Below are 27,430 nucleotides of genomic sequence, written 5' to 3'. Positions count from 1 at the left end.
GGGGGCTGCGTGCCAAAAGGTGGTTTGAATAAACAATATTAATATAAGGTTTGTAAAATAACACTGCTAGTCAAGATGTGCAGATAGTTGGTTGTATTTTATTAAAAAGTGATCAATACAAAATGCTGTGTGAAGGAACATGTGACTTTTACACGTTTACATACCTAATATCCAGTAAAGGCCATCATGGCATGTCTTAAAAGGTGCTTTGAAAGACATAACTTGAGTAAATTGTAGCTTGATTTCTGCGGATTATTATTTGCTTTGTCAGATCTTTCTAAATACAAGACAAACTACACTGAATTAATTGAAATAGGTCACCTACAGTATTTGGATTAAAGAGGGGAACAGACCCTAAAAAACAAAAAAAAAAAAAAACAACAAAAAAAAAAGAGGACGGTTTAATGTCACAATCTATTGGCTGAACTTAATTTTTTTTTTTTTTTTTTAAGTATGATCCAATACATTCCCCACCCCAAAAAGTCACCAGTTATTCCAGTTATTATTTCAGAAGTTGAAGTTGGAAGGAGTGAAGCGAGCTTTGACAAGGTCTGGGGTGCAAGGAAGTGCGTCCAAACTTTGAAAGAGGGAAAAAAAAAAGTAACACCAGACAAGAAGCAGAAAAAGCGTCTCAAGATGTGGATGAACATGTGGCTAGTCCGACCTTCAAAAAACACGAGCTGCCTCGTTATTCCCAATAGTCTCCTACGTTATCCTCGTCCTCGTCTCCGCCAAATTCGTCTTTGTCATTGCCGGCATCATTGTCGTCTTTGGGCTCTAGAGTCCGCTGCCTCGCCGCGACGTGCAGGTCTCGCACAGTGAGGATGCGAGTGAGCATGGCCTCCTTGGTGTCCTCGCCGAGTGGCGTGGACGAGAACCACAGCGGGCTGTTGGGCACGCAGCAGCGCTCGGGGAGAAGGTAGAACATGTCGGTACGCTGCTTCACCGTCTCCGAGCTAACACACGCACATACACACACACACACACACACACACGGCGGAGAAGTTACTTTAAATGCTTTAAAGGTTTGCTGCACACCAGGGGTGTCCAAAGTGTGGCCCGGGGGTAGGAGAAATGGCAAAAGGAGCAGTAAATGTACCAGAATAAATTGCAAGTATTAGTAAATACAGTCAGAATATTAAGAGGAAAACAATCCCATCAAGTTGTAATATTGCAGGAAAAAAAGTCGTAAGATGAAAAACAAAGAATGAAGTTGCAATTTCTGGAAAATTATGTTGGCAGAATGTTAGAATATTATGATAATAAAGTCAAATAAAGTCATAATATTACGAGAGAATAAAAGTAGCATCCCCTCAAGTGTTTTTTATTAGTGGCCCTCAGCACATCTAAAAATATCAATCACAAGAAAATGAGAAAACAGCAAAAATGGAAAAAAAAGAGCAGTCATTTTACAAAAATAAAGATTAAATATTGGGAGTAAAGTCATGTTAAGAGAAAAAAACAGCATCAAGTTGACATATTACAGGAAAAAAGTTGTCATATGAAAATAAAGTTAAGAAAATGAGGTAGGGTCAAAGTTTGAATATTACCATAATAAAGTCAACATGAGTTCTAATAATAAATGAAAATGTGATGAGAATAAAGACGTAATATGACAAGAAAAAGGCTGAGAGGAGAAAAGAAGTGAAAAAGGAGTAAAAAAGGGTCAAGGGTCAAGGCTAAAACGTTGATAGTAAGCTTTGTCACCAATAAGACGAAGAAAGCTGAGATGCACGCTGTTTTTTTTTTTTAAATATAAAAACAAAACGACAAAAGGTAAAAGTTAGCTTTTTTTTTTTTTTAGCAAGCAGCCCTCTGTGGAAAAGGTTTGGACACCCCTGCTGTCCAGACTTGAAACGATCCAACAAGACAAGACAAAGAAAGAAAATAGCGCACGCACCACTTGGACAGGTAGAACTCATAGAGGCGGACCGGACAGCGGAGAGGATTGTCCGTGTTCTCCATCATCTCCAGGATCCTCTCCTCTTTGGCCTCCTCTTCTTTGCGCTTCTTTGCTGGCGGGAGGAAATCTGAATCTAAACACACACGTGCACACGCACACAAGCGTGGATTCAACGCAGGTCAACAACACAATGTGCCTCCACGTTCAAGCTGCGTACCTGGCTGGACGTCAGCGGGGGGTATAGGCGGGTAGAAGCGCAAGAAGGTGGTCTTGCCGCTGCTGTGGTCGGTCTTGGTGCAGCGCATGACGTGGGCGAAGGACAGCTGGCGGTGCTGCTCCACCGTGGTGAAGCCAAAGTTCTTGCAGAAGAAGAAGAGCAGCGTGTTGAGGAGGACGATGGGTGAGTAGACGCCCAGCTGCTTGCAGTCCCACAGGTACTCCTCCTCCACGCGGGAGTGGATGTATCCTGCAGAGTGGGGAGGGCGTAGTGTGAAAAAACATCTATGCATGACGTGTCAACACGGACTCACCGCTGGCCGTGAGGGAAGGCCGGAAGCCTCTGAGCGTTCCGGTGAACTCGGTGGAGAACTTGCAGTAGAAGGGGTCCATGAAAATGTTCTCCACTCGCCCGTTCTCAAACAAATGCTGCAAGAGACCAGACAAGTTAGTCAGAGCTGACCACGCTGACGTCCACCGCTCTCGGCGGGGGAGGGGGGAGTGGCTTGCCTGTTGGATGCCCAGGCAGAGGTAGAAGAGGCCGTCGGGGGAGTAGCGCTCGCCGTTGGGCCGCTTGACCTCGGCCACGAAGCAGCAGAGGCCGTAGCTCAGCTCGGCCGTGGTGCAGCGCAGGATGTCGTCTTTCAGCACCAGGGGGCGCGCTAGCACGCAAAAACAAAGCAAGTCTTCTCTCAACACTTTCTAATCATACAGGAGGGACTACTGGTGAAAGCATGCACTGTCATGATGGAACGCTACACCATGCCACTCCACCTCACGATTAAGGCGATGCTTCATTTTGGGTACAGTAATGGGGGGAAAAAGCAAAAGGGGATAACCCACACAGAAAGCATTGTAGATCTTACAGACTCTGTGGCGTTTCCTGCCTCCCGCCCAAACGGTCTTTGTAATATACTCCACCCAAGGCCCTCCTCCGGGTATGCCTCCCGCCAAGCCCGCTCCGCTGTGATCGGTCACACACCCGAGCGCTCCCGAGGACTTCCAGACAGCCGCCGAGCCCCTTTTGTCCCATTACTTACACAAAATACACACAGGACGCTGATAAATTGTTACTTACAACTTGCTCTTCTGACTCTTCAACACCACCAAGTAACGTTGTGACTGACAGATGAGCATATTTTTCTCTTTCTGGTCGGGAATCAGCAACTCCAACCACTTCTGCCTGAAGCTCACCTCTTTAGGCACACCCCGACAAACATTTCCTGGGAGCCATAAATGCTAACACGGCCAACAGAGCAGAGCGAAGCAGAGCGGGGGGAGAGCAGGGCTACAGCGTTTGCCTGGGCACGCCCATAAAAGGAAGTCCGGGTCAATGGAACTCGGTGTTAAAAAAAAATTGCTTTAAGGTCTCACTTCCAAATACAACATTGTAACATAAGAAAGTGTCATAAGAATACAGATGCACAGATGCACTGATGTACTGATGCACAGATGTACAGGGTAGGGCTTCACCTTAACAATGAAGCAACTGGAACCCTTCTTTTGGCCCACCCTGTACATTATTTTCCCTCATATTAGTTTATTCTCAGAACATTTTCCAACATTTTTCTTGTCATAGTTTGACTTTATTTTGGTAAAATTACAGCTGCTTTTACTTTTACTTCTGCTGTTTGTCCACAAATGACAACTTGATTCCTTTTGTTTCTCATGATATTCTCATATGAGATTAAATGATCCATAATGATGTCATCATAAGATACAGAAGAAGCTCTTTTTTTCTTGAATATTTCTACTTGATGCTACCTAAATGACATTATTTTTCCTAATAATATCATGTCATTCTGGTAAAAATGTTAGATTACAACTTCTTTCTCTTAATATTTGGACTTTACTCTTGTCAAATGACTGCAGATTTTTCCATTTTTGCTGCCGTTTTCTTTTTTGTAAATGATATAATAAAAGTTATGCGTTGACTTGTAGCAGCTAGTTATGCCGAAAAGAAAGCAATCGTTTGATGGCTTTGCTTGGCATCCTAAACTCCACTATGGAAATGAGTGTTTTCTACACTTCCACCTGTTTACTGTTATTTCAGGATAAATTGGAAGGCTGTGTGTCCATTGCTAAAAGCTTTTTCATACGTTTGCCTTGTCTTTTGCATCATCATTTCCACCTCATCGATACGTGTGATGTTTGATAGCAAATGCTGGATGCTGGATGTAATACATGAGGGATTATGTGTAGTTATCTTTATTTCCATAATGAATTGTGAATGATTGAAGAACCTCTACGTCCATGTTCTACAGTGTGTTTCCCTCTTTTACAGTAAGAGGTAGATCATTTTGGCTTGTCTCTTGCGTGCTGAAAAAGCATGTGTGCCCCTGATATACATATACAACGTGTATTTACAAATATATATGTTGTCTACGTGTGTAGTAGGAGGAAGATCTTTGCTCTTTAAAAGTAGCTCATCTCAGCGTTACAAACGAGCGTCGTATCTAATCACACGCCGTTACGTCACTAATGACGAATGGATGTTTTGTTTTTTTTTTAATACTGTATGCCGCATGGTGGCCGAGTGGTTAGCATGTTGGCCACACAGTCAGGACATCTGTGTGGGGTTTGCATGTTCTCCCCGTGCGCGTGTGGGTTTTCTCCGGGTACTCCGGTTTCCTCCCACATGCATGTTAGCTTCATTGGAGACTCTAAATTGTCCATAGGTATGAATGTGAGTGTTTGTCTATATGTGCCCTGCCATTGGCTGGCGACCAGTCCAGGGTGTACCCCGCCTGTCGCCCAAAGTCTGCTGGGATAGGCTCCAGCATGCCCCCGCGACCCTAATGAGGAGAAGCGGCATAGAAAATGGATGGATGCCGAGGGCCAATAACAGACGTGGTCCCCGGGTGGCATTTCATACACCCCCGGGCTACAAGGTATTTTTGATGACTATGTAAGGCTAACCAAAGTATTTCTCACTTTTCAGGTGTGGTGTGTGGGAACTCGGCGTGCGTGTGCAGCAAAGCCAAGGTGGAGCGCGTGTATTCGTATTCTATGTATGTGACAGCAAATGAAACGCCTCCTAAAAATACTTACATCCAATACGTGGCATCTCCACGTTGGGCTGACCGTCCCTCCAGCGGACCCAGCGCTTCCAGGCATCCATGCCGTATTCGCTCTTCAGTTTCGGGACGTTGCCAACCGCGGCCTTGTAGGCGGAGTCTTTTTTGGTGGGCGTGGCTGCTGCCTTGGATAGCCGTTTACGACCCTAACGGACAAAACAGGGGGGGTAAAATGCATTCTACAAGATGTTCCGCTTCCTGTTTCAACTTAAAAATAACAAACAAAAACAGCGCTGCGTGCTAATACATGCTCATACGTGGAAACTGCTAGTGCATGTCAGCTTTGTCATATACTGGAGGTGAAAAACTATATTATTCATATCAACTTCACTCTTTTTTTTATGTGTGCTCTTTTTCCCCTAATTTGCTACTGCTGTTTGTAATTTTCCAAATATTTCAACTTTCTTTTTGCAAATATTCTTCTCATAAAATTGTCATTTTATTTCTATAATATTTGGACTTTATTCTCCTTGTACTGTAACATTTCTGCATCCTAATTTTCCAAAAATTACAACTTCATTTTTTAAAATTAATATTTCAACTCCAAGCTACTAAAACATTATTTTTTCTCATAATATTACAAGTTTATTCTCGTAAAATCAACTTTTTTTCTCTTCATATTTTGACTTTCTCATCAAATGACAGCTGTTTCTTTCAATTCTGCCATTTTTTTTGCTATTTCAACTTTCTTCGTGTAATGACGACTTTATTCCCAATAATAACAATAATAACGATAATCAGACTTTTTTTCTGAATATTCAAACTTTTTCCAAAAATGCTAACTTTGTTAGTTAGTTATGATATTTCTCCTAATATTACCACATAAAGGCCCTGTCACACCTTAGCAATAAGTTATGCCATCGTTGACGCCCGTTCACACATGTTATTTGTAAGTTACGCACAAGTTGTAATACGTCAACATACCTTGAGACAAAACTGTCTTCTTGGCTCTCTTCATGGCAAGCGTTGACTGAGAGGAGATGGAGGCCGCCGGGGAAGCAGCTTCTGATACCATTGACGATGCCTGAGAGGCGTTAGAACCTCCGTCATCTCCATCAGAGTGAGAGTGGGAGGGGGAGGCTGTGGGTGGTGATGGATCCCTCCGTCACTGCCCTGATATTTCTTGGCAGCGGTCTTCGAAATTTTCTTCGGCATGATGGTGATGTTGACACTGCGATGTCTAGTGAGGTTGTGATTTGCGTCATCTAGTGGCAGCCTTTTTCTAGGCTACGGCACGTGATCGTCGGCCATACGCTGCCGTGCGGTTTGCATAAATTACACTGGCATTGGGCATAAGTTGTGAATGCCGGCAACACGCTACGCATTTGTTGGTATAAGTTGTCTATAAGTTATAGAGACGTTCTATATAAGTTACGAATACGTCATGTATACTTCGAACTCGTTATGAATACGCTATGTATATGCCCTAAATTGAAAAAAACGCTGATAGTTCAACGTATGCCATCAAAATGATCACGTCGGGCATGCGCTGGCTAAATCGTCAAGGTGTGACAGGGCCTTAACATCTTCTTGCTGAAATATTTCAACTTTATGCTCCACAAATGATGTTATTTTATGACATGATGGTGGTAAAATGACTCGTTAGATGATAACTTCTTTCTCTTAATATTTGGACTTCATTTTTGTAAAATTAATTTTTCCCATTTTTGCTTTTGGAGTTTTTTTGTTGTTAAATGACGTTTAGAGAATGTTGTGGGGGCCACACTTCGGACCACCCCGGCCTAGAATAATTCTTCTGCACTGTCTAGCGGTTACCTTCTTGTCTCTGGATTTGCGGGACGCTTGTCGTCGTCGCAAGGCGGCAGGTGAGGGGCTGGCGGGCTGCGGTGACAGCTCTCGCAGATGGGCCATCTTCTCCAGCGTTTCTAGCGGCGGGGAAACCACAGTGCACGTCACAAACCCGCCTCGGGGGAAATTCATCACGGGGTCAAGTCGGATCGCTCACCGACAGGGAAGTCTGCTTCGATGTCCATGGGAGGTGGGGGCGGTGGAGGAGCATTGGAAATAGGCTTCCTGACGGCAGGACCGGCTTGGCCGGCGGCGGGACCGGCGTCTGATGAGGGCTCGTCCCAGTTGTTGAGCAGACTGGCCAAGTCGTCCGTGTCCAGGTCGTCACTGTAGGCGCTCATGGCGTCTGTAAATGTAGCCACCCATGCACGTGTGCAGGTAAACCATCTGCTTTTCTTCTAGCAGCTGTCAAACAAGACTAATTGCCTGAATGGAAGTTTTCATAGGAGTAGACATAAGCCATCATCCCACCAACCAAGGCTTAGCGAGGTCCAGGTCGTCTCAAAACGTCCTCATAAGGAAACATCAAGTGTGTGTTGGTGCATTCGGCTCATCTGCTTTCCACCAATCCTTGCTTAGGAGCCTCAGCCAGGAGACAGAAAGGATGGCCGGTGACACTACATGTGCATGCATGTGTGTGTGTGTGTGTGTGTGTGTGTGTGTGTGTGTGTGTGTGTGAGGTGAATTCAAAGAACAGGGTGGCTTTTATTCCTAGTAATAGTTTGATCTACACTGGAGGGCACATGGGAGTTTGCCCAACCGGTCTACATGTGAACATCCGGTGAACAGGCGACCGGACCTTCGTGGTGAAGAGAGAGCTGAGCTGGAAGGCAAAGCCCTCAATTTACCCCCCATCTATGTTCCCACCCTCACCTATGGTCATGAGCTTTGGGTCGTGACCGAAAGAAGGAGATGGCGGATACGAGCGGCTGAAATGAGTTTCCTCCGTAGGGTGGCTGGACTCCCCCTAAGAGATGGGGGGAGGAGCTCGCTCATCTGGGAGGGGCTCAGAGTAGAGCCGCTGCTCCTTCACATGGAGAGGAGCCAGTTGAGGTGGTTCGGGCATCTAGTCTGGATGCCTCCCTGGGGAGGTGTTCCGGGCATGCCCGGCTGGGAGAAGGCCCCGGGACAGACCTAGGACACGCTGGAGGGATTATGGCTCACAGCTGGCCTGGGAACACCTTGGTGTCCTCCAGGGGGGACTGGAAGTCTGGACTTCCCGACTGAGACTGCTGACCCCGCGATCCGGACCCGGATAAGCGGATGAAAATGGATGGATGGATGGAACAGTTTTATCTGTCTGTTGTAGATCACAATATCCAGAAGAGAGTGGGAAAATACTTTTTACAGTTAAGAAGAAGACGGTGGACCGGAACTTGCCGACACAAACTGTAATCCATTCTCCTACCTCCGGCAGGACCGCCTTCCGATTCCTTCTCCGCCTTTTTGTCCGCTTCAGTCTCCCCACCGCCGGCGTTTCCGGTCTGCTCGGCCACCATCTCAGCCATGAGGATGAGCTCCGCCTCGAATGGGTCCTCCGGGAACTTCTCTTTGATCTTCTTGATTGTCTCCACGATGCGGTCGGCGTTGCTGGTGGTGACGGGGAGGAGCACGGGCACGGGCAGCTGCAGGAGGGACACCGTCCTGAGCGCCATGCTAACACCAAGACTTGCATCTACAGGTCCCTCAAGGTGGCGTTTACCTACCGGCAGTGGTACGCCCACAGCCTTGGGGGTGCATTGGCTGTACATGCTCATAGGCACAGGGACGTAGACCGGCACGGGAACGGGCAGGACCACGATCTTCGGCAGGGAGAGATCTACAGGAAGAGGGCCGAGGCATCAAATGCGTCCCGTGTTACAAATCAACACATTATAATGGGACATCCTCTCAGCACACCTCATAGTGCCAGACAAGAAGATGATGTAGCAGGAGGGATCAGTGCTGCCATCCTAGCCACTTTCTTGCTATATTTAGCAACTATGCACACCCCTCTGGAGCCCTTTTTTTCAATAAAGATGCTTTTTTTGCTCTTTTCATAAGGTAAAAAATAAATTTAAAACAGGGTATTCTTGTATAAACTTTTGAACTTTTTTTTTTATACAATTTTTTTTTATATTTGTATTTAAAAAACATTTTGGTAGAATAGTAATTTTTAACATTTTTATTTCTATTGTGCCACAGGCCACACTTTGGACACCCCAGCTCTAAAAGAAAAGACGTATCACTCATTTCCACAAAACGCCCCCTCCCTCATCTAAAAGCTCTCCGTATTGCTTGCGACATTTAAAAAAAAAAAAAAAAAAAAAAGCAACAGAACATTGGAAACATATTTGCTTTGTATTTCATGTTTTTCCAGGCACTTGTTGTCAAATTCTATGTACATTTATGCAATGATGCAAATGATAGCACCCCCCCAACCACAACAGATCCCTTTGGGATCCCACATTTCCTAAGTGGACTACAGGACTGTACTGTAACTAACAACTATTGTTCCAAAAAAACAAACCGGAGCCTTGTGATGTGCCACAGCAGCCCTGCGTCTATTGTTACCACACATGACTCAACGAGGGCCAAGTTTGGAGCGGCTCATACCCGTCTGTGCCTCCACACTGGCCGTCTGCACCTTGCACGAGATGCCCTTGTTCTGCACCAGCGGCTTGCACAGCAGAGCTTTATTCTTCTGCGTCCTGGAGGCGGAGCTATGCTGCGGTTTCTCCCAGTCGGCATTCACGCTGGCCTGGAAAGATTGCGTAAAGCGGACTCATTTCCTTCCCCGCATGATAATGTTTGCTACATAGAAGACTAAACGATGCACGGCTGCTCACCAGTTCAGAGTCCTGTGTTAGTGAGTCTGCACCTGCGAGGAGACAAAAGCACGGCAGCTTGAAATGTGCTTTTCTTGACTTGTTCTTACCTCCACCAAGCAGAGAGGGTTTCTTAGGTTAGGCTCAAGAGCAGCTAATCAACTATGCGCTTGATTTCCTGTAATGTGGGACAGCTACAAACATGACTTAGAGGCGGTCTCAAGCACATGAGTGCCTCCTACAAGACTGAAGGGGAAGTTCAAGCACGGCATGCTAATAAAGCTACAGCTACGAGGCTTCGTTGGTGGAGGTCTGCGCTCTTGTAGCCGGTGTGCATGCGTTATCTACTTTGCTGGGAAGGTCTCTCGGGGGTGCCGGGACTCGCCGGTTCGCATGCCAGCGAGACAACGTTGGCGATGACGGGCGTGGCCTCCTGCGAGTCTGCAACAACACCGGCCAGGAGCCGTCACACATCAGCGGTGAGAATTTTTCATCTACTGTAATGAGAGGCTGAAGCCGGAAGGGGGGCCCACCTGGCGGGAAGATGTCGCCCTGCGTTTTGACTTGGAGGTTGCAGAACTGGAACAAACAAGGCAGGTCGCAGAAGTTCATGACGTCTCCCAGCATGACCAGACTTTGCTTCAGTTTGCCTTTCTGGCCACACGAGGTGCACTTGGCGACCTGGCCGACAGCAGATGGTGAACTCGTGAGCCGCGTGAACGCGCACATAGCGTCCGGGACGAGCGTGACGAGGCTTACGTGGCAGAAGAGCATGGTGTACTTGGACCTGCAGTCCTCCGAGCAGAACTCCTCCGTGGAGCCGCCGTACAGCTCCGTCACCAGCTTCTTGGAGACGCGCCGGCAGTAGCCGCACGACGTGCAGTGCTTGCCCCAGCTTTTTTCCAGCTCGTGCTCGTACAGCAGCTTGCAGCCTGCGGGGACGAGGAGGAGACGAGCAACGGTGCAAACCACAAGACCTCAAACCGTGCGGCTCGTCTTACCGTTGCTGCAGAAGAAGTGGTTTTTGGAGTTGACTCTCTTGACCTCCTTGCAGATCTTGTCCATCTTGCAGTAGCCACACCGGCTGGTCACATTTTTGGCTGTCTTGAACTGCTCGGCGCAGCTCACGTCACACACAAACACCAGCTTGTTCTGCACACACAGTCACCGATGAGCATTTCATGCACGGGGGTCCAAAGGGCGCCTTGGGGGCCATTTACAGCCCTCGGCACATTCGAAAAATACCACAAGAAAATTCAAAAACAGAAACAATTTGACAAAAATAAGGATAAACTCTCAAGAGACAGAAAAAAACTGCATAAAAGGTGAAATATTATAGGAAACAAAGAAACAAAAAAAGAAGAATAAAGCTGAAATTTTTGGAAAATTGATTTGGCAAAAAGTGCTATTATTACAGTTATAATATTACCAGATTTTAAAAACGTACAAGCCCGTGGCTGTTGTGTGATTGGCCCTCGGCGCATTCCAAAAATACCATCAACAAGAACATTCCAAAACAAACTCTTACTGTGATTGTCAAATTAGATTTGCAACCCAACCCTTTGATCGCGCTCTTTGGCACCACAGGCGTACCGCACTTGCGTTTGACCCCCACAAGACAACGTCGTTTGTCCTTCGCTTGTCTCTTGGACAGACGGGCAATGTTGTTAAGGTGGAAGCACGCTGCCCCGCCCACCCACGCTCAATGGCTGAGAGATGTCATGTCCTGCTTCCATTTGGAACGCAGAAGAATCATTCCAAAATGTATGGGGACCCTTCTTAGTGTTTCCATACCTTTAAATCTAGCTGATCTCCCTAATGTTATTTATTATGGCCACCTATTGTTTTATTCATCTATGCATTTGCTTTGCTTGGTTTACATGTATTTGTCTTATCCTCCCAGACTTGGACCTCTGTCCCTTTGGGCTGTGTGTGGCTTACCTTGTGGGTTTTTGTTTTGCTTTCTTTGGGTTATTCTTTTTTTGTTTTATTTTTGTAGATATTTTTGATTGTTTTTCTTGTTCTCTGTCCAAACTACCAGCAAACATTGTGTACAAATGTAAGAAAAATATTTCAGAGAAAAAAACAGCAAAAACGGAAAAAAGACCGGTAATTTAACAATAATGAAATACAGAGTAAAAGTCAGAATATTAAGAGAAAAAAATGCATAAAAGGTGAAATATAAGGGGAAAAAAGTCGTAATGTGAGAAACAAAAACATTTTTGGACGTATTACAATAATAAAGTCAAAAATATGATAAGAATAAAGTCATAATAGTACAAGATGAAAAAAATATTAGTGAAAATCAAAAGCAAACAGGTTTCATAGTCATAATTTCTCCCCAATAAGACAAAAACATCAAAAAGGTGTCTGGATATCTCTGTGCTTGCTTTAGAAAATGTATCCTTTCACTTTTCACTATGCCGCCCTCGGTGGAAACTTTGGGCAGCCCTGACTTCATGTGAAACGTCTCAGTTTGCTGTGACACAAGGCCAGGAGGAAGGTAAAAACACCTGCAACGCTTCAAAGCTGCACACACGAACACGAGCACACCCAAAGTACAAAGATGATGAGACGGAAGCCAAATGTCCACAATCCAACAACACAACATGAATGCAACACCAATGCATCCTGTGTGTGTGTGTGTGTGTGTGTTACCTTGATCTGGATGACTTCAGGCTTAGAAGACATCTTGCGAGCACAGTGAGCGCAGTTCAGCGTTGCTGACGTGGTTAGCTTCAGCGGGTGAAGCGTGGCGCTCTGGTCCTGGCTGGACGCCACAGACAGCTTTGGAAAGACGCTGGCTTGCTTCTGTTTCACCTTGAACTTCTCCTGCAAGCACAAACGACACATGACTCACCACAAACACAACCCAAGCCAAGACAGTAACAGCAGAACCGCTTCAAGACACCCCGCCCCACCCCACCCCGTGATAAGTCCATTTCCATGAAGTAGGATTCCTTCTTTCAAAAATACAAGCCTTTCCTTTGAAATAGACCTTGTTACATTACTACAGCCTATCACCTTTACACTCATATATACTGTACATACTACAGTACACTATACTGTACATACAGTATACACAATATGCTACACCATGTAGTACATATGTAGCCAATACACCTCAGTACACTATATTGTACATACAGTATACACAATATGTAGCCAATACACCACAGTACACTATATTGTACATACAGTATACACAATATGCTACACTATGTAGTACATATGTAGCCAATACACCACAGTACACTATATTGTACATACAGTATACACAATATGCTACACTATGTAGTACATATGTAGCCAATACACCACAGTACACTATATTGTACATACAGTATACACAATATGCTACACTATGTAGTACATATGTAGCCAATACACCGCAGTACACTATATTGTACATACAGTATACACAATATGCTACACTATGTAGTACATATGTAGCCAATACACCACAGTACACTATATTGTACATATATACAATATAGTAGATGACAGATATATTGGGTACATAAATACGACTGGTGGTGGTGTGTGTGTTGCAGTAAATGTTGTGGTGCTGGGCAGCTGAGTGGGGGTGTCGCACAGGAAGTGGCATCACAACAGTGTGGCAACAGTAGTCTTACTTGTTGCGAGATCATTCAAAGCTGCAATAAAAGCCTGTTGTTCCGGCGATCAAGTCCGGCGCTTGTGTGTCTCAGCCAACATTCCAGTAACATTTACTGACACCTAGTGGCCAGTGTACAGCACTACAGATCATCACATCTTTCAGTACGTCTTCTGAATGCCTTCTATTTCTATAGGACTTTGTTTCCCTCTTTTTATGCTTGATAGTGAATAGTTGGGGTGTCACAAGATCTGACAAGATTAAAACGTGACAAGATGTCTTCTTCAAAGAGTGTGTGGTGGGCACTAGGCCTGGCATGAGAATAAATAAATCAATGAACAAGAAGTGGATCATCAATATGTTGCCATGTGCATGCGTGTCTGGAAGGAAGAGAGTTCACTCTGTGCATTGCTTTCAGCACCTAGGCGCGTTTGTTCCATAGAACAACGGCATGAACAGAGTGAGCCCTTTTGCCAGGCATACATTTTCTTAGTCTGGGTGGGTGGAGGCGGGGCCGCTAGCATACACACAGAGTGCAGAGGAGTGTAATGTAGTACAAATGACATTAGTAGATTGCAATATATTGTCATATATTTTTCATTGTACTTTTTCAGGATGAGATACTCGTTTTAGACGAGTACGAGCATGAAACGAGTACTGTATACTTGTCTCCTGCCGTATCCCTGCACACTGCCACCTCTCCATTCTTGTGTATGTGATGAAAACGCTTTTATGATGCAAATGTGTGTTTTGAGAAGCCACAATTGTGTAAACTACGTGGAACTACATTCTTCATCACCAAAATCCGACCAGAACTGGACTCACGGGACCAAGTGAGGGTTAACTGCTGATGGGGATGTCATACAACTTCATGGCAAAACATCCCAGCTATCCCTTTAAAATAATGTGCTGATTTAAGCCCCAACCCATTTCCAGCTAAACCACGCCCACTTTTGGTGTATTCCCCCGCCCACCCTGAGTACAGACACGGATATGGATCACTGAGATGGGTGGACAGATACAGATAGTGGTATACTCGCTCATCCCTAGTACTTTTCTTAAAAGTCATGTTAAAATGTGGTCTAGTCCTTACAGACGGTCTGGTCTCGTGAACAGAGTGTCTGGTGACGCCCCTACGAAATATGCATATTACTGACTGATAACAGATCTCATTACTTATTCATTCATATGTTTTAGAAAAAGCATGAAAGAGTGAAGCCGTGAGGGCTTGTCGTGTTTCTGCCAGGACTACCTGGAAGGACATGACACAGGACAGCGTGCAGAAGTTCCTGATGGTGGTATCGGACATGGCCAGGTGGTACGCCGGCACCGTGTGCTTGCCACAGTTGTCACAGTTCATGTGTGCACCTGCAGATGGTGACAATTGGAACAAGTCATACGTCTACACACATCAACATTCTGCATATTATTCACTGACCAATGCATGGGAAACACTGGCCTTCAACATGGGAGGGATACGGAAAATAAAATAACCTTGAGAGACATTTGATCCCAGAATGGTGTGTGTTGTGTGTGTGTGCTGGTTTCTTATCAGGAATGAAGAATGTAAAATGAATCCATGTAAGGAGGCAAAGGAGGCGGAGGTGCATACCTGAGGAGCTGACGCTCTGGACCATGAAGGCCATGACGCAGCTGCTGCTACAGAAGAGACTGACAGAGTCATCGGTGCCTTTGTTGTGGACCATGTCTGCTATCGGCCGTGGAGAGCGACACATGGAGCACGGCAGACTCATTTTGGTTTTCTTTCCAGAGGAAAAAAAGAAATGTTGTGAGTGTGATCTGCGAGCGCAAGGAACCCCACTTTTAATTCACCTCTGCATCAGACGTACGTTTTTATACTTTGTCAGACAGTCCATGTTGCACAGCGTCTTGCTGCTGCCCTCCATCCTCAGCAGCAGCGGGCGCACGTGGCAGAAGGAGCCGCAGTTGGCACAGCCCGCCATGGTCAGGTGGTTGGTGGTGCGGAAGCGCTTGAAGCACGAGTCGCTGCACATCCTGTGGACCGTGCCGCTCAGGACCACCTCGTGTTTGCTCTGGTTCAACGTCAAACCCAACAAAGAAAGCAAATAAGTACACACCTCATCAACATTTTAACACAAAAATAGCATGAATACACATTTTACACTTGGACCTGAAGGAGGTTCTAGTACAGGCGTTGGGAACCTATGGCTCACGAGCCAGGTGTGGCTCTTTTGATGATTGCAGATAAAACATAAAACATTATCGTTTGTTTTAATCCATCCATCGATTTTCCACTGCTCATGTCTTGTTCAGGGCTGCAGTTGACTGCAGGCGCAGTTGTCCATGATTTTAAATTGCATGATAATATCCTACGTTGGCCGTTGCTGGGTAAACAGGTAAACGCCCCCTTTTGAATCAGTCTGCTCGGTCATTAGCTCAAAGGTAAGCCTTTGGCGAAGATGGCGAAAAGAAAAAAAGATGACGAGTATTGTACATTTCAGGATGACTGGACTGAAGAGTTGGCCTTTGTGGAGACAGCAGGCTCTGCAATGTGCCTAATTTGCAGTGACAAAATTGCATCGATGAAACGGTCGAATGTAACACGGCACTTGGACACACGCCATGCTACCTTTGCATCAAAATACCCTGCAAGAGACAGCAGGAAGAAAGCGTGTCAAGAGCTACTGAGCAGGGTGCAAGCTACCAGCAGCAATTACGCGTATGGACCCGGCAAGGTGACTATAATTCTGCTAGTTTTGCTGGATCTTCAGCAATAGTGAGGAACGGAAAACCATTCACAGATGGCGACTATGCTACAACGTTCATGCTGGATGTAGCTGATGAACTTTTTGATGATCTTCCGAACAAAGACAAGATAATCAAACGGAGACAAGACATGCCTCTGTTGGCAAGAACTGTTCATGATCGTACCATTACGATGGCAAACCAAGTGGAGGACATAAATGCAGCGCCGTTCTTTTCCCTGGCTTTGGATGAGTCAACAGACCCAAGTCATTTGTCGCACTTCAGTGTGATTGATTGCAAGATATGCTGCTGGTGACACTGCGAAGAAAGTCTTGCTGTTCTGCCAATAAAAGGGTCCACAAGAGGTGAAGATTCATTCAAGTCTTTCATGGAGTTCGCTCATGTTCGCTCTGTCAGTGTGTACTGATGGTGCTCCGTGATTTGTGGCGCTTCTCCATGAACATGCAAATAGACCCATCTTAAGTTTCCACTGCATGCTACACCGGGAGGCACTTTGTGCTCAGACGTGTGACAGGCAGCTTGGCCAAGTCATGTCGCTGGTCATTCGTGTGATCAACTGCATTGTTGTTATTGGCCAGTTTAAAACACTGCTGGAAGAAATTGGAAAGAACTATCACGCTCTGCACAGCAATGTGCGTTGGTTGTCAAGAGGGAAGGCGCTCAGCCGTTTTGCGGCTTGCTTGAACGAAATCCGGACGTTCCTTGAAATGAGAGGCATCGAGCATCCTGAGCTAGCCGAAACTGAGCGGCTCGTCAAGTTGTACCATCTCGTGGATGTGACTGAACATGTGAACCAGCTCAAGGTGAAAATGCAAGGTGTTATCCCTTCAACATGCCGTGTTTGCTTCTGAAACAAGCTGGAGCTGTTTATCACCGACCTTGAAACAGGTCGTTTACTACATCTTGAAAAACTGAGACAATTTAAAGATGCATGTACAGCAAGTCAGTCCTCTCAAAACTTTGGTCTCCACCAGCTAGCTGGCTTCACATCCAGTCTCCTACAGTCGTTCAAATCACGCTTTGGAGAATTTCATGAACACATCTTTTTAAGTTCATCACCCATCCAAACAAGTGTTCACTGAACACCGTCGACCTGAGGTACATTCCTGACGTCTCCCCTGAGATTTTGAAGCAGAAGTGGCTGACCTGAAGTGTGTGGGTGAATAAGTGCAAGTCACTGAATGAAGATTTTGAAAGAATCGCCCGACAGAAAGCGGAGTTGGCGAGCAAGCACATGTGGACAGAAATGAAAAAACTTCAACCCGAAGGCCAGCTTCCTGTCACATATGACACATTGAAGCGTGTGAGCATTGTTGTTTGACCATGTTTGGATCTACGGATTCATTGGAACAGTCATTTTCACATCTTAAAACATCAAGTCCAACCTACGATCACGTTTAACAGACGAAAGCCTCAACACCTCACCAAGTACCAACCAGACTACAAAGCCATCAGCAGATCCATGCAGCACCACAAGTCGCATTAATGGGGAGTATTATAACAACATTATTTCAAAGAAAACATTCAAAGGCTTATTATACACTCACAAAGAAATAAATTTAATTAAATTCAGTCTTAAAATAAATTATATGGCTCTTCCCAAATATTTTCATTTTATGACTCTCTTACCCGTTCTAGTACATTCTTCCGAGCACCTCCGTAAGGTCCCACAGTGATTTGAATGAGGAGTGTATGTTCTGGTATGTGTGCATGGTGTTCCAAGACAAAGTGAGGTGTATGTATTGTACAAGTACGATGTTGGACTTACAATGCTGAATTTGGCGCACATGCTGCACGCCATCTGACCCTGCAGACCCACGGGTGGTGAGAGTTTGGCTTTGGCGCTCCTTGTGCTTCTCCTGCGGCTGAAGGCGGTCAGACACGTCTGGCAGCAGAAGCCCTTCATGATGCCGTCCGTGTCGGGTGCCAGGATGATGTCCTGAGGCCGGGAGATCCTCCTGCCACACAGGTGAGTTTAGAAAGGTTAGCTTTGCGCAGGAAAAGCGACGGAGAGAGCCGTGATCACTTTTGGCAGTGGTGGCAGGTCTTGACGCTCTTGGACGAGCTGAGCGAGGCGGTGAGGCAGCCGGTGGAGCAGAAGAGCATCGGCGAGCCTTTCCTCTGGTAGGCCGTCTGCCCTTTCGCCAGCGCCATCTTGCAGTGCGCGCAGGTCATGTGCAACGACGCAGACGAAGAGTCGGCTCGCTGTTGGGGGGCGTTGGCAGGCGGGGTCACCGAGTACACCAAGCCGATCTGCAAGTCGTCCTGTTGACAACAGAACGACCTTTCATGCGGTAGTATTGGCAAACATACTGTAATGACACCTCCACAACCACAGAGGGTGCTATTCTACTCTCTCGTACTGGGGTGACACCCACTTACAGTCCACAGGTTGGACTGTGTACTATACAATATGGGACCCTAAAAGTAGGGTGCCTAAAGTGCGGCCCGGGGGCCATTTAAAACCCGTGGCTGTCGTTTTATTGGCCTGCTGAGGAACCTTCGAAATTTCTTATTTAACAAGAAAACAATCAGCAGAAATGTTACATGTATGTCAGTAAATGATCAATGGTAATATTATGTGAAAATAAATGGTAATATGGGAATAAATGGTAATATTGTGGGAATAAATTATAATATTGTGGGAATTAATGATAATATTGTGGGCATTAAATGATAATATTATGGGAATAAATGGTAATATTGTGGGTATAAATGGTAATATTGTGGGAATAAATGGTAATATTATGGGAATAAATTATAATATTGTGGGAATAAATGGTAATATTGTGGGAATAAATGATAATACTGTGGGAATGAATAATAATATTGTGGGAATATTGTAGGAATGAACGATAATATTGTGGGAATAAATGATAATATTGTGGGAATATTGTGGGAATGAATGATAATATTGTGGGAATAAATGGTAATATTGTGGGAATGAATGATAATATTATAGGAATGAATGATAATATTATGGGAATGAATGATAATATTGTGGGAATGAATGATAATATTGTGGGAATAAATGATAATATTGTGGGAATGAATGATAATATTGTGGGAATAAATGATAATATTGTGGGAATAAATGATAATATTGGCTGCACGGTGGTCTAGTAGTTAGCACGTTGGCCAACACAGTAACAGTCTGGAGATGGGGAAGATCTGGGTTGGATTCTCCCTTGGGCATTTCTGTGTGGAGTTTGCATGTTCTCCCCGTGTGCGCGTAAGTTTTCTCCAGGTACTCCGGCTTCCTCCCACATTCCCAAAAACATGCAGGTGAGGTTAATCGGCGACTCTAAATTGCCCATAGGTATGAATGTGAGTGTGAATGGTTGTTTGTCTATATGTGCCCTGCGATTGGCTGGCGACCAGTCCAGGGTGTACCCCGCCTGTCGCCCGAAGTCAGGGATAGGCTGGGATAGGCTCCAGCATGCCCCCGCAACCCTAATGAGGATGAAGCGGTATAGAAAATGGATGGATGGATGATAATATTGTGGGAATGAATGGTAATATTGTGGGAATAAATGGTAATATTGTGAGAATGAATGGTAATATTGTGGGAATGAATGATAATATTGTGGGAATAAATGATAATATTGTGGGAATGAATGATAATATTGTGGGAATGAATTAGAGTCAAACCTGTCTTAGCGGCCACCTATATAGAACAGCCACCTGCCTAGAGCAGCCAATGAAAAATCCCCCCCAGCAAATTTATATTATAAATTTACGTTATAGACCCTGTGTATAGCAGTCACCTGTGTAATGCAGCCAGCGGCCACCCATTTTGTCTCCCTTGGTCAATATCTGACCGCATATAGCGGCCAAATTACCGACTCAAGTAGAAGCTTCATGCACGAAAAAGTTTGGTTTTTCAATCAATGAAGCCGTCGTGTGTAGACTTTAATTACTGAGTCCTAGCTCAGTCACAATCATTCACAAGATCCACACAAACTGTCAGTTGTTCCACATAAAAAAGCCGTCTTCTTTTGAACTTGCTATTTCCTGGTCAAACATGTAACTTTAAGAGCATTTGCACCAAAACATTACCGCAAAGTAGGCTGGGAACAGGACATGCTCCCAGCGACGCTACAATAAAAAAAAACATACGCTAGCATGCATGCGGCAGCGGGAGCAAAACTGAGTTGGGTTGTACTTAATTTAAGTATTTTAGAATGTACTCACGTTATTTTTCATCAATCCTCATCCACAAGTCCATCAAAGTCCTCATCTTCTGTATTCGACACAAACAAAGCCGTCTTCTTTTCCGTTCGCTACTAGTCTGTTAACTTGTCAGTGTTATTCAGCTCCGAAGCAAAGAAGGAAACTTCTCCTGTTGCTTCTGCCAACTTTATTTCTTGAACGCGGCCACCAGACAGCAGCTCAGAACACACACACATCTCTCAGCATCGTCTCTCCTTCCTGCTTGCCCACAAGGCAAAGGTTAAACAAGCCCCACTACATAGCTGTCCAGCCAATGCCTGTACCAAGTGACACCGTTTATTTCCTGGTGTGAGACAATGTGCACAATGTGTGTCAATACTGTAATGCCGCTTGTTGTGGGTGGTGGATATATTCTATCAGTTATGATTAAGCCTGTAGCTTCCTTTTAGTAAGTAAAAACCTTGGCTATGATTGCACTACATTGTCATGTAGACCTACAAAGTACACTTGGAAGAACAAGAGGTGAATAAATGTATTGCAACTGATGTGAAATTGATGAGGGGTAGGATTAAATAAGCTTTGCTTCTTCCTACTCCTTTTTGGACATGCAAAATTGTGAATTGTACTATGTGATGTGCTACTGTTTGACTCATGCATGTTCAGGATGAATTAAAACCATGAACCATGATAATAACAAGCCTAGTAGTGCTCTACAACTTTTATCCGCAGTCCGCAGTGCCCTCTACTGGTCAACATTCAAACTGGACGCCAACCTGTCTATAGAGGCCATTTGTCTATAGCGGCCACTTTTGCAGACTCCCTCTAGTGGCCGCTATAGACAAGTTTGACTGTATAATATAGTGGGAATAAATGGTAATATTGTGGGAATGAATGATAATATTGTGGGAATAAATGATAATATTGTGAGAATGAATGGTAATATTGTGGGAAAGAATGATAGTATTGTGGGAAAGAATGATAATATTGTGGGAATAAATGGTAATATTGTAGGAATAAATTATAATATTGTGGGAATGAATGATAATATTGTGGGAATGAATGATAATATTGTGGCAATGAAGTTCATATGAATAATAATAATAATAATAATAATAATAATAATAATTCATTTCTAGCATATCACAAAGGTGATTTTTCCAGTTGCATCCTTTCATCCGTTGGCATATGAGCAGGTGACCCACCTTGGCCGTGCTGGGCTCGTCCTTCACGGTGGTGGGGGTGCAAAGCAGCGCCTGATTGTACTCCTCGTCCACGGGCTCGTCCTTGATCTTCACAGGCGGCGAAGGAGGCAAAGCGCTCGTCTCCGGGACAGAAAGTTGGACCACTTTCATCCCGTTGGTCATGTCGCCACCTGCGGGGTCAAGCAGCTAGAGGAGTCAGCGCTTCTTGTGGCGTTCTTCTTCACACGTGGCTCGCATGCTGAAGCCTCACCTGCCGTGCCGGCTGTGGCGTGGGACAGAGGCGAGGCGTCCAAAGGCACTTTCTCATCCGTGGACTCCTCGTCTTCTGCTGCGGCTGTCGTGGCTTCTACATCAGCATCCACCTCGGGGACTGCATCCTCTCCCACCAAGACTGTTAGACACCCAACAACCTCATGACACAACAACTCAGCTGATACTCACCATCACGTATTACCTGCGTGACCTTCTGAGCTGCTACCATGCTTGTCCTTCACGTCTTCATCATCTTTCTTCATCTGAGCTTCCTGTTCCTGCTGATCCACAGTACCGATGTCCATCATCTCATCCAGATTGCTGTCCGTCCCCGTGAAATATGTCCCGGGTCCCTCCTCCTCCTCCCCCTCCCCCTCCACCTCCTCATCCTCATCCTCATCCTCATCCTCAGAGTCTGAAACCTGTGCGGGGGTTGCGTCCATGTCCTCATCTTCGCCGTTTCCTTCAACCGGACGTTCTTCCTCTGTTTTGTCACTACTTGATGGCCTGGAGGTCCCGGTCTCCGCTTCTGGAAGGGATGAGTCAAGATTTAAAGGTTCCCAACGGCACGGGACCAGCTGCATGGCAGCATCTTGATGTCTGAACGTGGGCTTTTCCATTTGGTTTGGAGACTTATTCCTCTTGGCCTCTTCACTACTTCCACGAGGAGAAGCAAGAGGGAGAGATCCTGGATCTCCCACATCTACTGCTGCTTCACCGGCTCTTTCCTGCACACAAGCAAGAACACGAAACTTACAGTACTCTACAGTACAGTACAGTACAGTACAGTACAGTTCTCTACAGTACAGTACAGTACAGTACAGTACAGTACGGTACAGTACAGTACAGTCCTCTACATTACAGTACAGAGACTCCCACAGGACTGTAATGGTGGTTGTCTAATTTGCGTAGTTGGCCAGGATGCATGTGCATGCCATTTTTATGGATGCAAAAACCACAAAGCAAAACAAACAGGTTTTTAAATACTTTCTTCTGTCACTTTTGAATGCCACATGATGGAGCACCCGCTGCCCGTTGAGAAGAGCCATACATGCTTTCATGCTAGTCTCCAAATGTGTCCAATAAGACCAGAAAACCCAATCAAAGTTTAGAACGTCCCAATGGTGCCCAGGTACTTGACAAGAGTAAAAACAGGTTACAGCAAACTAAATAAAACACATGCAGAGAATCACCACTAGCATACCGTGCATGTAAACATCATGTGTGTGAATACATGAGGTTTAAATGACAACTCTGTAGTGGATCGGAGTGCAGGTGGGAGGGACTGTGGGGGCAAACGCAGCAAAAGCGCGATCCCACCCTTTTTTTGTATTTCATCCTCGAGACTTGTAATGTTGTGTGTTGAGAAGAGCGCAGGGCCTTGGAGGGGTGACGGACATTCAAGTACGCTTTCAAAAGGCTTCTAAACTGGACCGGGGGCCAATGGAGAGAACGGAGAACTGGAGTGACATGGGTGTGCTTCGGAGCATTAGTAAGCAGGTGAGCAGCTGCAGAGGGGGGGCTGATGTCCTCCAGTGTCAAGGGCATGACAGTCATCAAGCCTCCAGCTGACCAAAGCATGAAGCGCTACTGAGGTGGGAGAAAGTCGCTCTGACCGCAGAACTCATTAGCCTATCCAACTTTAGACACACCAAGGTTTCTAGCGGGGGATGGGGGGGGTTCAAATTGGCTTCACTGTGCAATAAATTGGGGGTTAAAACAATGTACTCCGTTTTTCCTTCCTTTAAATGAAGGAAATTCTGGGAAACTCTGTAGGCAGCTCGCACGTGCGGGGTGGGGGGTGTCACTCAGCATTACCGGTAGGTCGGTAGAGCTGCTGGAGATGATTGGTCCTAATGCTAGCATGTAGAGTGAAAATAAGGTGCCAAGGATGGAACCCTGAGGCACGCTAGAGGACAGGGGAGCGGTTGTAGAGGACAACTCACTGATCATGACTGAAAAAGTCCTGCTGGTGAGATACGGTATGACATGAGATGTCATCATGAGATGAGGACTGAGTGGCAGCTGGAAGGTCTAAAAGCACCACCACAACAGAGTCTTTAGCGTCCAGGGCTGTGAGGGTGTCATTGTGTACTTTCAACAACTGTGACGCCTTCTAAAGCCGGACTGAAATTTGTTAGCAATATTATGGATAGACAGATATGACCACAGTCGTGAGAAGACAAGTTTCTCCATGATGTACAGACTTGATGGGTCTAGGTTCCTTTTTTAAGAAGTGGTCTACTTACGGCTTGTTTCAGGGCAGTGGGGACAATAGCCAGCCTGAAGCAGCTGAACACTGGTACCTATCACCTCCTTCATGATCCTTGCAGGGATAACATCTAGAGGGCACTTGCCGGCCTTTCCCTGTTGGACTAATTTTTTGAAGAAGAGCAGCAGAGATTGGCTCAAAGTGGGGGAGAGAAGGATGTTGGCTAAGCTGACATCCATCATGGACAACACCTCTCACCCGCTACATGACACTGTTGTTTCCCTTAGCAGCTCCTTCAGCAGCAGACTGTTACACCCACGGTGTAAGAAGGAGAGGTTCCACAGGTCCTTCATACCGACCGCTGTCAGGCTCTACAACACCTGCACCACCTGAACCATGTTGTAGTCACTATGTATTCTTTACTTGCGTATCTTGCTTGCTGCTGTAACAAGTGAATTTCCCTGCTGTGGGATAAATACAATACAAAGTTGTCAAAAGTGTGTTTTACAGGGGAGTCAGGCAGACCAGCATTTCAGAGCTTTGGGATGGATTGTCTGACTCCATAAAAAATTGTTGAAACATCATTAAAAACAGCAGTGGCAGGGTTCATGACAGAGTTATACTGCCATCTACTGGACGGAGTTGGAACCACAAGCTCCACCAGCAGACAGTCCCATCATAAAGTGTTGAAAGGAAAAATGCACTTTTTGTGGAATGTTGCCCATGATCCACAGTCCTCATGTGAGACATGAACACTCATGTCTTTCTCTTTTCTGTGCCTTCTAAAAGATATAAAAAGAGGTAAAAAGAGGCAGCTAATGAATGCAGGTAATGGGACACACCTATCCCACCTATGAAAACAGGTCCAAAAAGCTCCAAGGAGGTTTAGTGGTTTTCTATCCATGCTGTGAGCGTGTAGTAACAGGTACATTCATGATAACATGTCATACTTGGACTATTCTGGCAGCTTTGATTTCACATAGCAACATAGAAAGGAACGCTACACCTAGCGTCAAAAACAACAACACAGCTCCAATAGCCGTTGTGGTGTGGCGAGGTGTCACTACGCCAGTAAGGTAGTTCTTGGGTGTAACAATGTTAATAACAATAATAACAACAATGTGCTTTATGTGCAGCTCATATGATGGAAATGGAGGCTTTATAGGTGGAATGGGTGCGTCCCATTACGTGCATTAATTAGCCGTCTCTTTTAATGTATTTGTATCTTTAGAAAGCACAGAAAAGGGAAAGACGTGTGTGTTCATGTCTTACATAAGGATTGTGGATGAAGTGCACTTCTCCTTTAAGAGTGCGGGCGAACAGGTCGACTGCAGTTTTGATGTTGCAGCGTTGATGTGAGTGCAGCATTTCGTGTTTTCTGGTGTTTGTGTGTGATTCTATTGGACGATAAAGACCACAGGAAAGCACATTCAAGTGTGTCGCAGGTCCGTTGGCTCCATGTAAAAAACAGTGTTGTTTAATTCCATTGTAAGCTACCAAAGAAGAACAACCTCCGCTTACGTTGACTATATTGTGTGCTTTCCTCATTAAATTACCTGTAGACTAGACGGCTAGCTGGCCACATGCTAAGCTAACGCTAGCACGGAGCCAAAGCTGCACACTTGCTAGTTAGCTCAGTGAACACGGCTGGACTTTTTAAATTTATGAACGTCCACGCAGTGTAAGGACAAACAGCAACGTCGATAAAAGCGTCGCATGGAGAAATGTAAGCTTGCAGGCGAGCTAGAACACAATCGCTGATGTATGCAGCGGCAGAAGCGTGAAGATTCATTACCGCAACTTGCACTTCATTGGCGGCCGGATGTTGATGCCCGTCGCCAGTTTCCATGGCCGCCGTGTTTGCTGCGATTCCCCAAGGCTTGGATCGTGCATAAAAATGCGACTCGGTGCTTTTACGTGACTCGGCAGCAGGTTAGCAACAGTTAATTCACCACCAATGGAACATCCCAGCCGCTGAATGTTGCGAGATAGAGGAGCATCGTCTTCTTCGTTTGTTTACTCTTGGGCAGCACGGAAACCACACTTGGCTCACGACTGCCCCCAGTGGACATTTCCGAACACTGCCAACCACCGCAACCACAAACAATAAAGACACTCATCACTTTAGTGATTGTACTTTGACTGACTTGACATGCAGTTTGCACAAACTTCACACAAAATACAATTTTAAAAATACTTTACTGCACACAACAATTCAGGGAAAATGTATTTTCATATTCATGTCATTCTTAGAGGTCGCTGAGTTGATTAAAATATGAACTATTTTGCTGAAACATTTGTATGTAATAACAGTTACATTGTCTTTTATTGTTGCATAAAACCAACTGCCCTGTGGCTAATTATGAATATTGCATTGAAAATGGATGGATGGCATCATCATAATCAGCTAATTAAAGACAAAATCATTCCATAATATTGAAAAAATGGAAGTAAACATATTGGTACCAGCAGTAATCATCACCCATACGGCTGATATGAATAATAATCATACTTTAGGAGCAAAATGAGGCATTCACACACACGGCGGCGTCACGAGCGTACCGGTGTCTTCCTGCTGCAGCCTCAGTGCTGTGATCTTACTGTCCAGCTCAAGCATCAAGCCTTCATCCACAGACTTGCCGTCCGCCTCCTCGTGCGTCTCCGTCGGCAGGAACACGTGGAGATGCGGGCGCCCCGCACCACCTGAAGCGGCAGCCGTGACGGGCCGCCGGCCGCAGCTCAGAACGCACGGCTTCCCGACGACAGACAGCCAGTCTGGCTGCGACGGCAGCTTGCCGAGCTGTGCCCCCGAAGGCTGAAGAAGGTCACCACATTGTGCCGGTTTGTGCGAGCGAGGCCTGGGGGGGTGGCGCTTGGAGCCCAGCCGGATGGGGAGGGCCAAGTGAACGTAGGCGGGCTGGGTGCTGCTGTCAGCCTTACTGGCAGGTGAGGGGATCCGGTGGGTCGGTTGGCGGGTCTTGGACCTGCAAGATGGCAGAGGAGGCGGGGGTCGCCTGGGTAGAAGACAGCAGAAGCCCTCAAAGACGAGGTTGTCCTCTGGGTTATGGAGGGACGGCTCACTCAGGCTGTGGGGGGGGGGGCAAAAAAAGAAGGAGGATTGGAATATCAGTTTTTGGGCCGTCCATCCAATCCCTCGCCGGGGGCCAAGTATCACTTTCCCCCCCATCTGGAGCATTTATCTCTCACCCCCACCATCGGAGCGATGCTACCAAAGCAGCAAAAATGAGCACGTCAGTCGTCTCACATCAACACACACTGGATAACACCGCTGGGGGTCATGGCGCTCAACGCCACACACACACTCACGCTGGAACACACACTCTAACACACACATACCACACTCAAACACACTCCAACACACACATACCACACTCTAACACACTCTAACACACTC

General features: G+C 45.7%; 1 protein-coding gene across 1 annotated transcript; it reads right to left on the bottom strand.

Annotated features, from left to right (window-relative positions):
- Window positions 1–78: 78 nt before the first annotated feature.
- zmym4.1 (zinc finger MYM-type containing 4, tandem duplicate 1) lies at window positions 79–26,052 on the bottom strand. The gene is made up of 26 exons (XM_054763796.1): window positions 25,811–26,052; window positions 22,006–22,531; window positions 21,802–21,942; window positions 21,552–21,721; window positions 18,203–18,441; window positions 17,945–18,134; window positions 15,279–15,482; window positions 15,041–15,191; window positions 14,681–14,796; window positions 12,471–12,644; window positions 10,814–10,964; window positions 10,572–10,744; window positions 10,346–10,493; window positions 10,161–10,253; window positions 9,834–9,865; window positions 9,601–9,745; window positions 8,712–8,824; window positions 8,414–8,630; window positions 7,163–7,351; window positions 6,973–7,082; window positions 5,171–5,342; window positions 2,630–2,781; window positions 2,434–2,548; window positions 2,121–2,369; window positions 1,901–2,036; window positions 79–956 (listed from the first exon to the last, which is right to left on the bottom strand). The coding sequence occupies exons 1-26, from the start codon at window positions 25,862–25,864 to the stop codon at window positions 689–691; spliced, it is 4,428 nt and encodes a 1,475-aa protein (XP_054619771.1). The 5' UTR covers window positions 25,865–26,052; the 3' UTR covers window positions 79–688.
- Between the last annotated feature and the right edge of the window lie 1,378 nt (window positions 26,053–27,430).

This window comes from Dunckerocampus dactyliophorus, chromosome 20 (genome assembly GCF_027744805.1).
Source record: "Dunckerocampus dactyliophorus isolate RoL2022-P2 chromosome 20, RoL_Ddac_1.1, whole genome shotgun sequence".
In the NCBI taxonomy this organism is placed as follows: Eukaryota; Metazoa; Chordata; class Actinopteri; order Syngnathiformes; family Syngnathidae; genus Dunckerocampus; species Dunckerocampus dactyliophorus.
Note: the sequence above shows the minus strand (reverse complement) of the source record. Positions and strands in the feature narration are given on the sequence as shown.

What these genes read in the sequence shown, in the direction of transcription:
- zmym4.1 (XM_054763796.1), bottom strand. Translation starts at nt 25,864, where the DNA reads ATGGAAACTGGCGACGGGCATCAACATCCGGCCGCCAATGAAGTGCAA. An exon ending in TGTGCGCCAAATTCAGCATT is followed by an intron (nt 15,483 to 17,944) that starts GTAAGTCCAACA and finishes ACGTTGAACCAG; the next exon opens with AGCAAACACGAGGTGGTCCT. An exon ending in CCAGAGCGTCAGCTCCTCAG is followed by an intron (nt 14,797 to 15,040) that starts GTATGCACCTCC and finishes CACCATCTGCAG; the next exon opens with GTGCACACATGAACTGTGAC.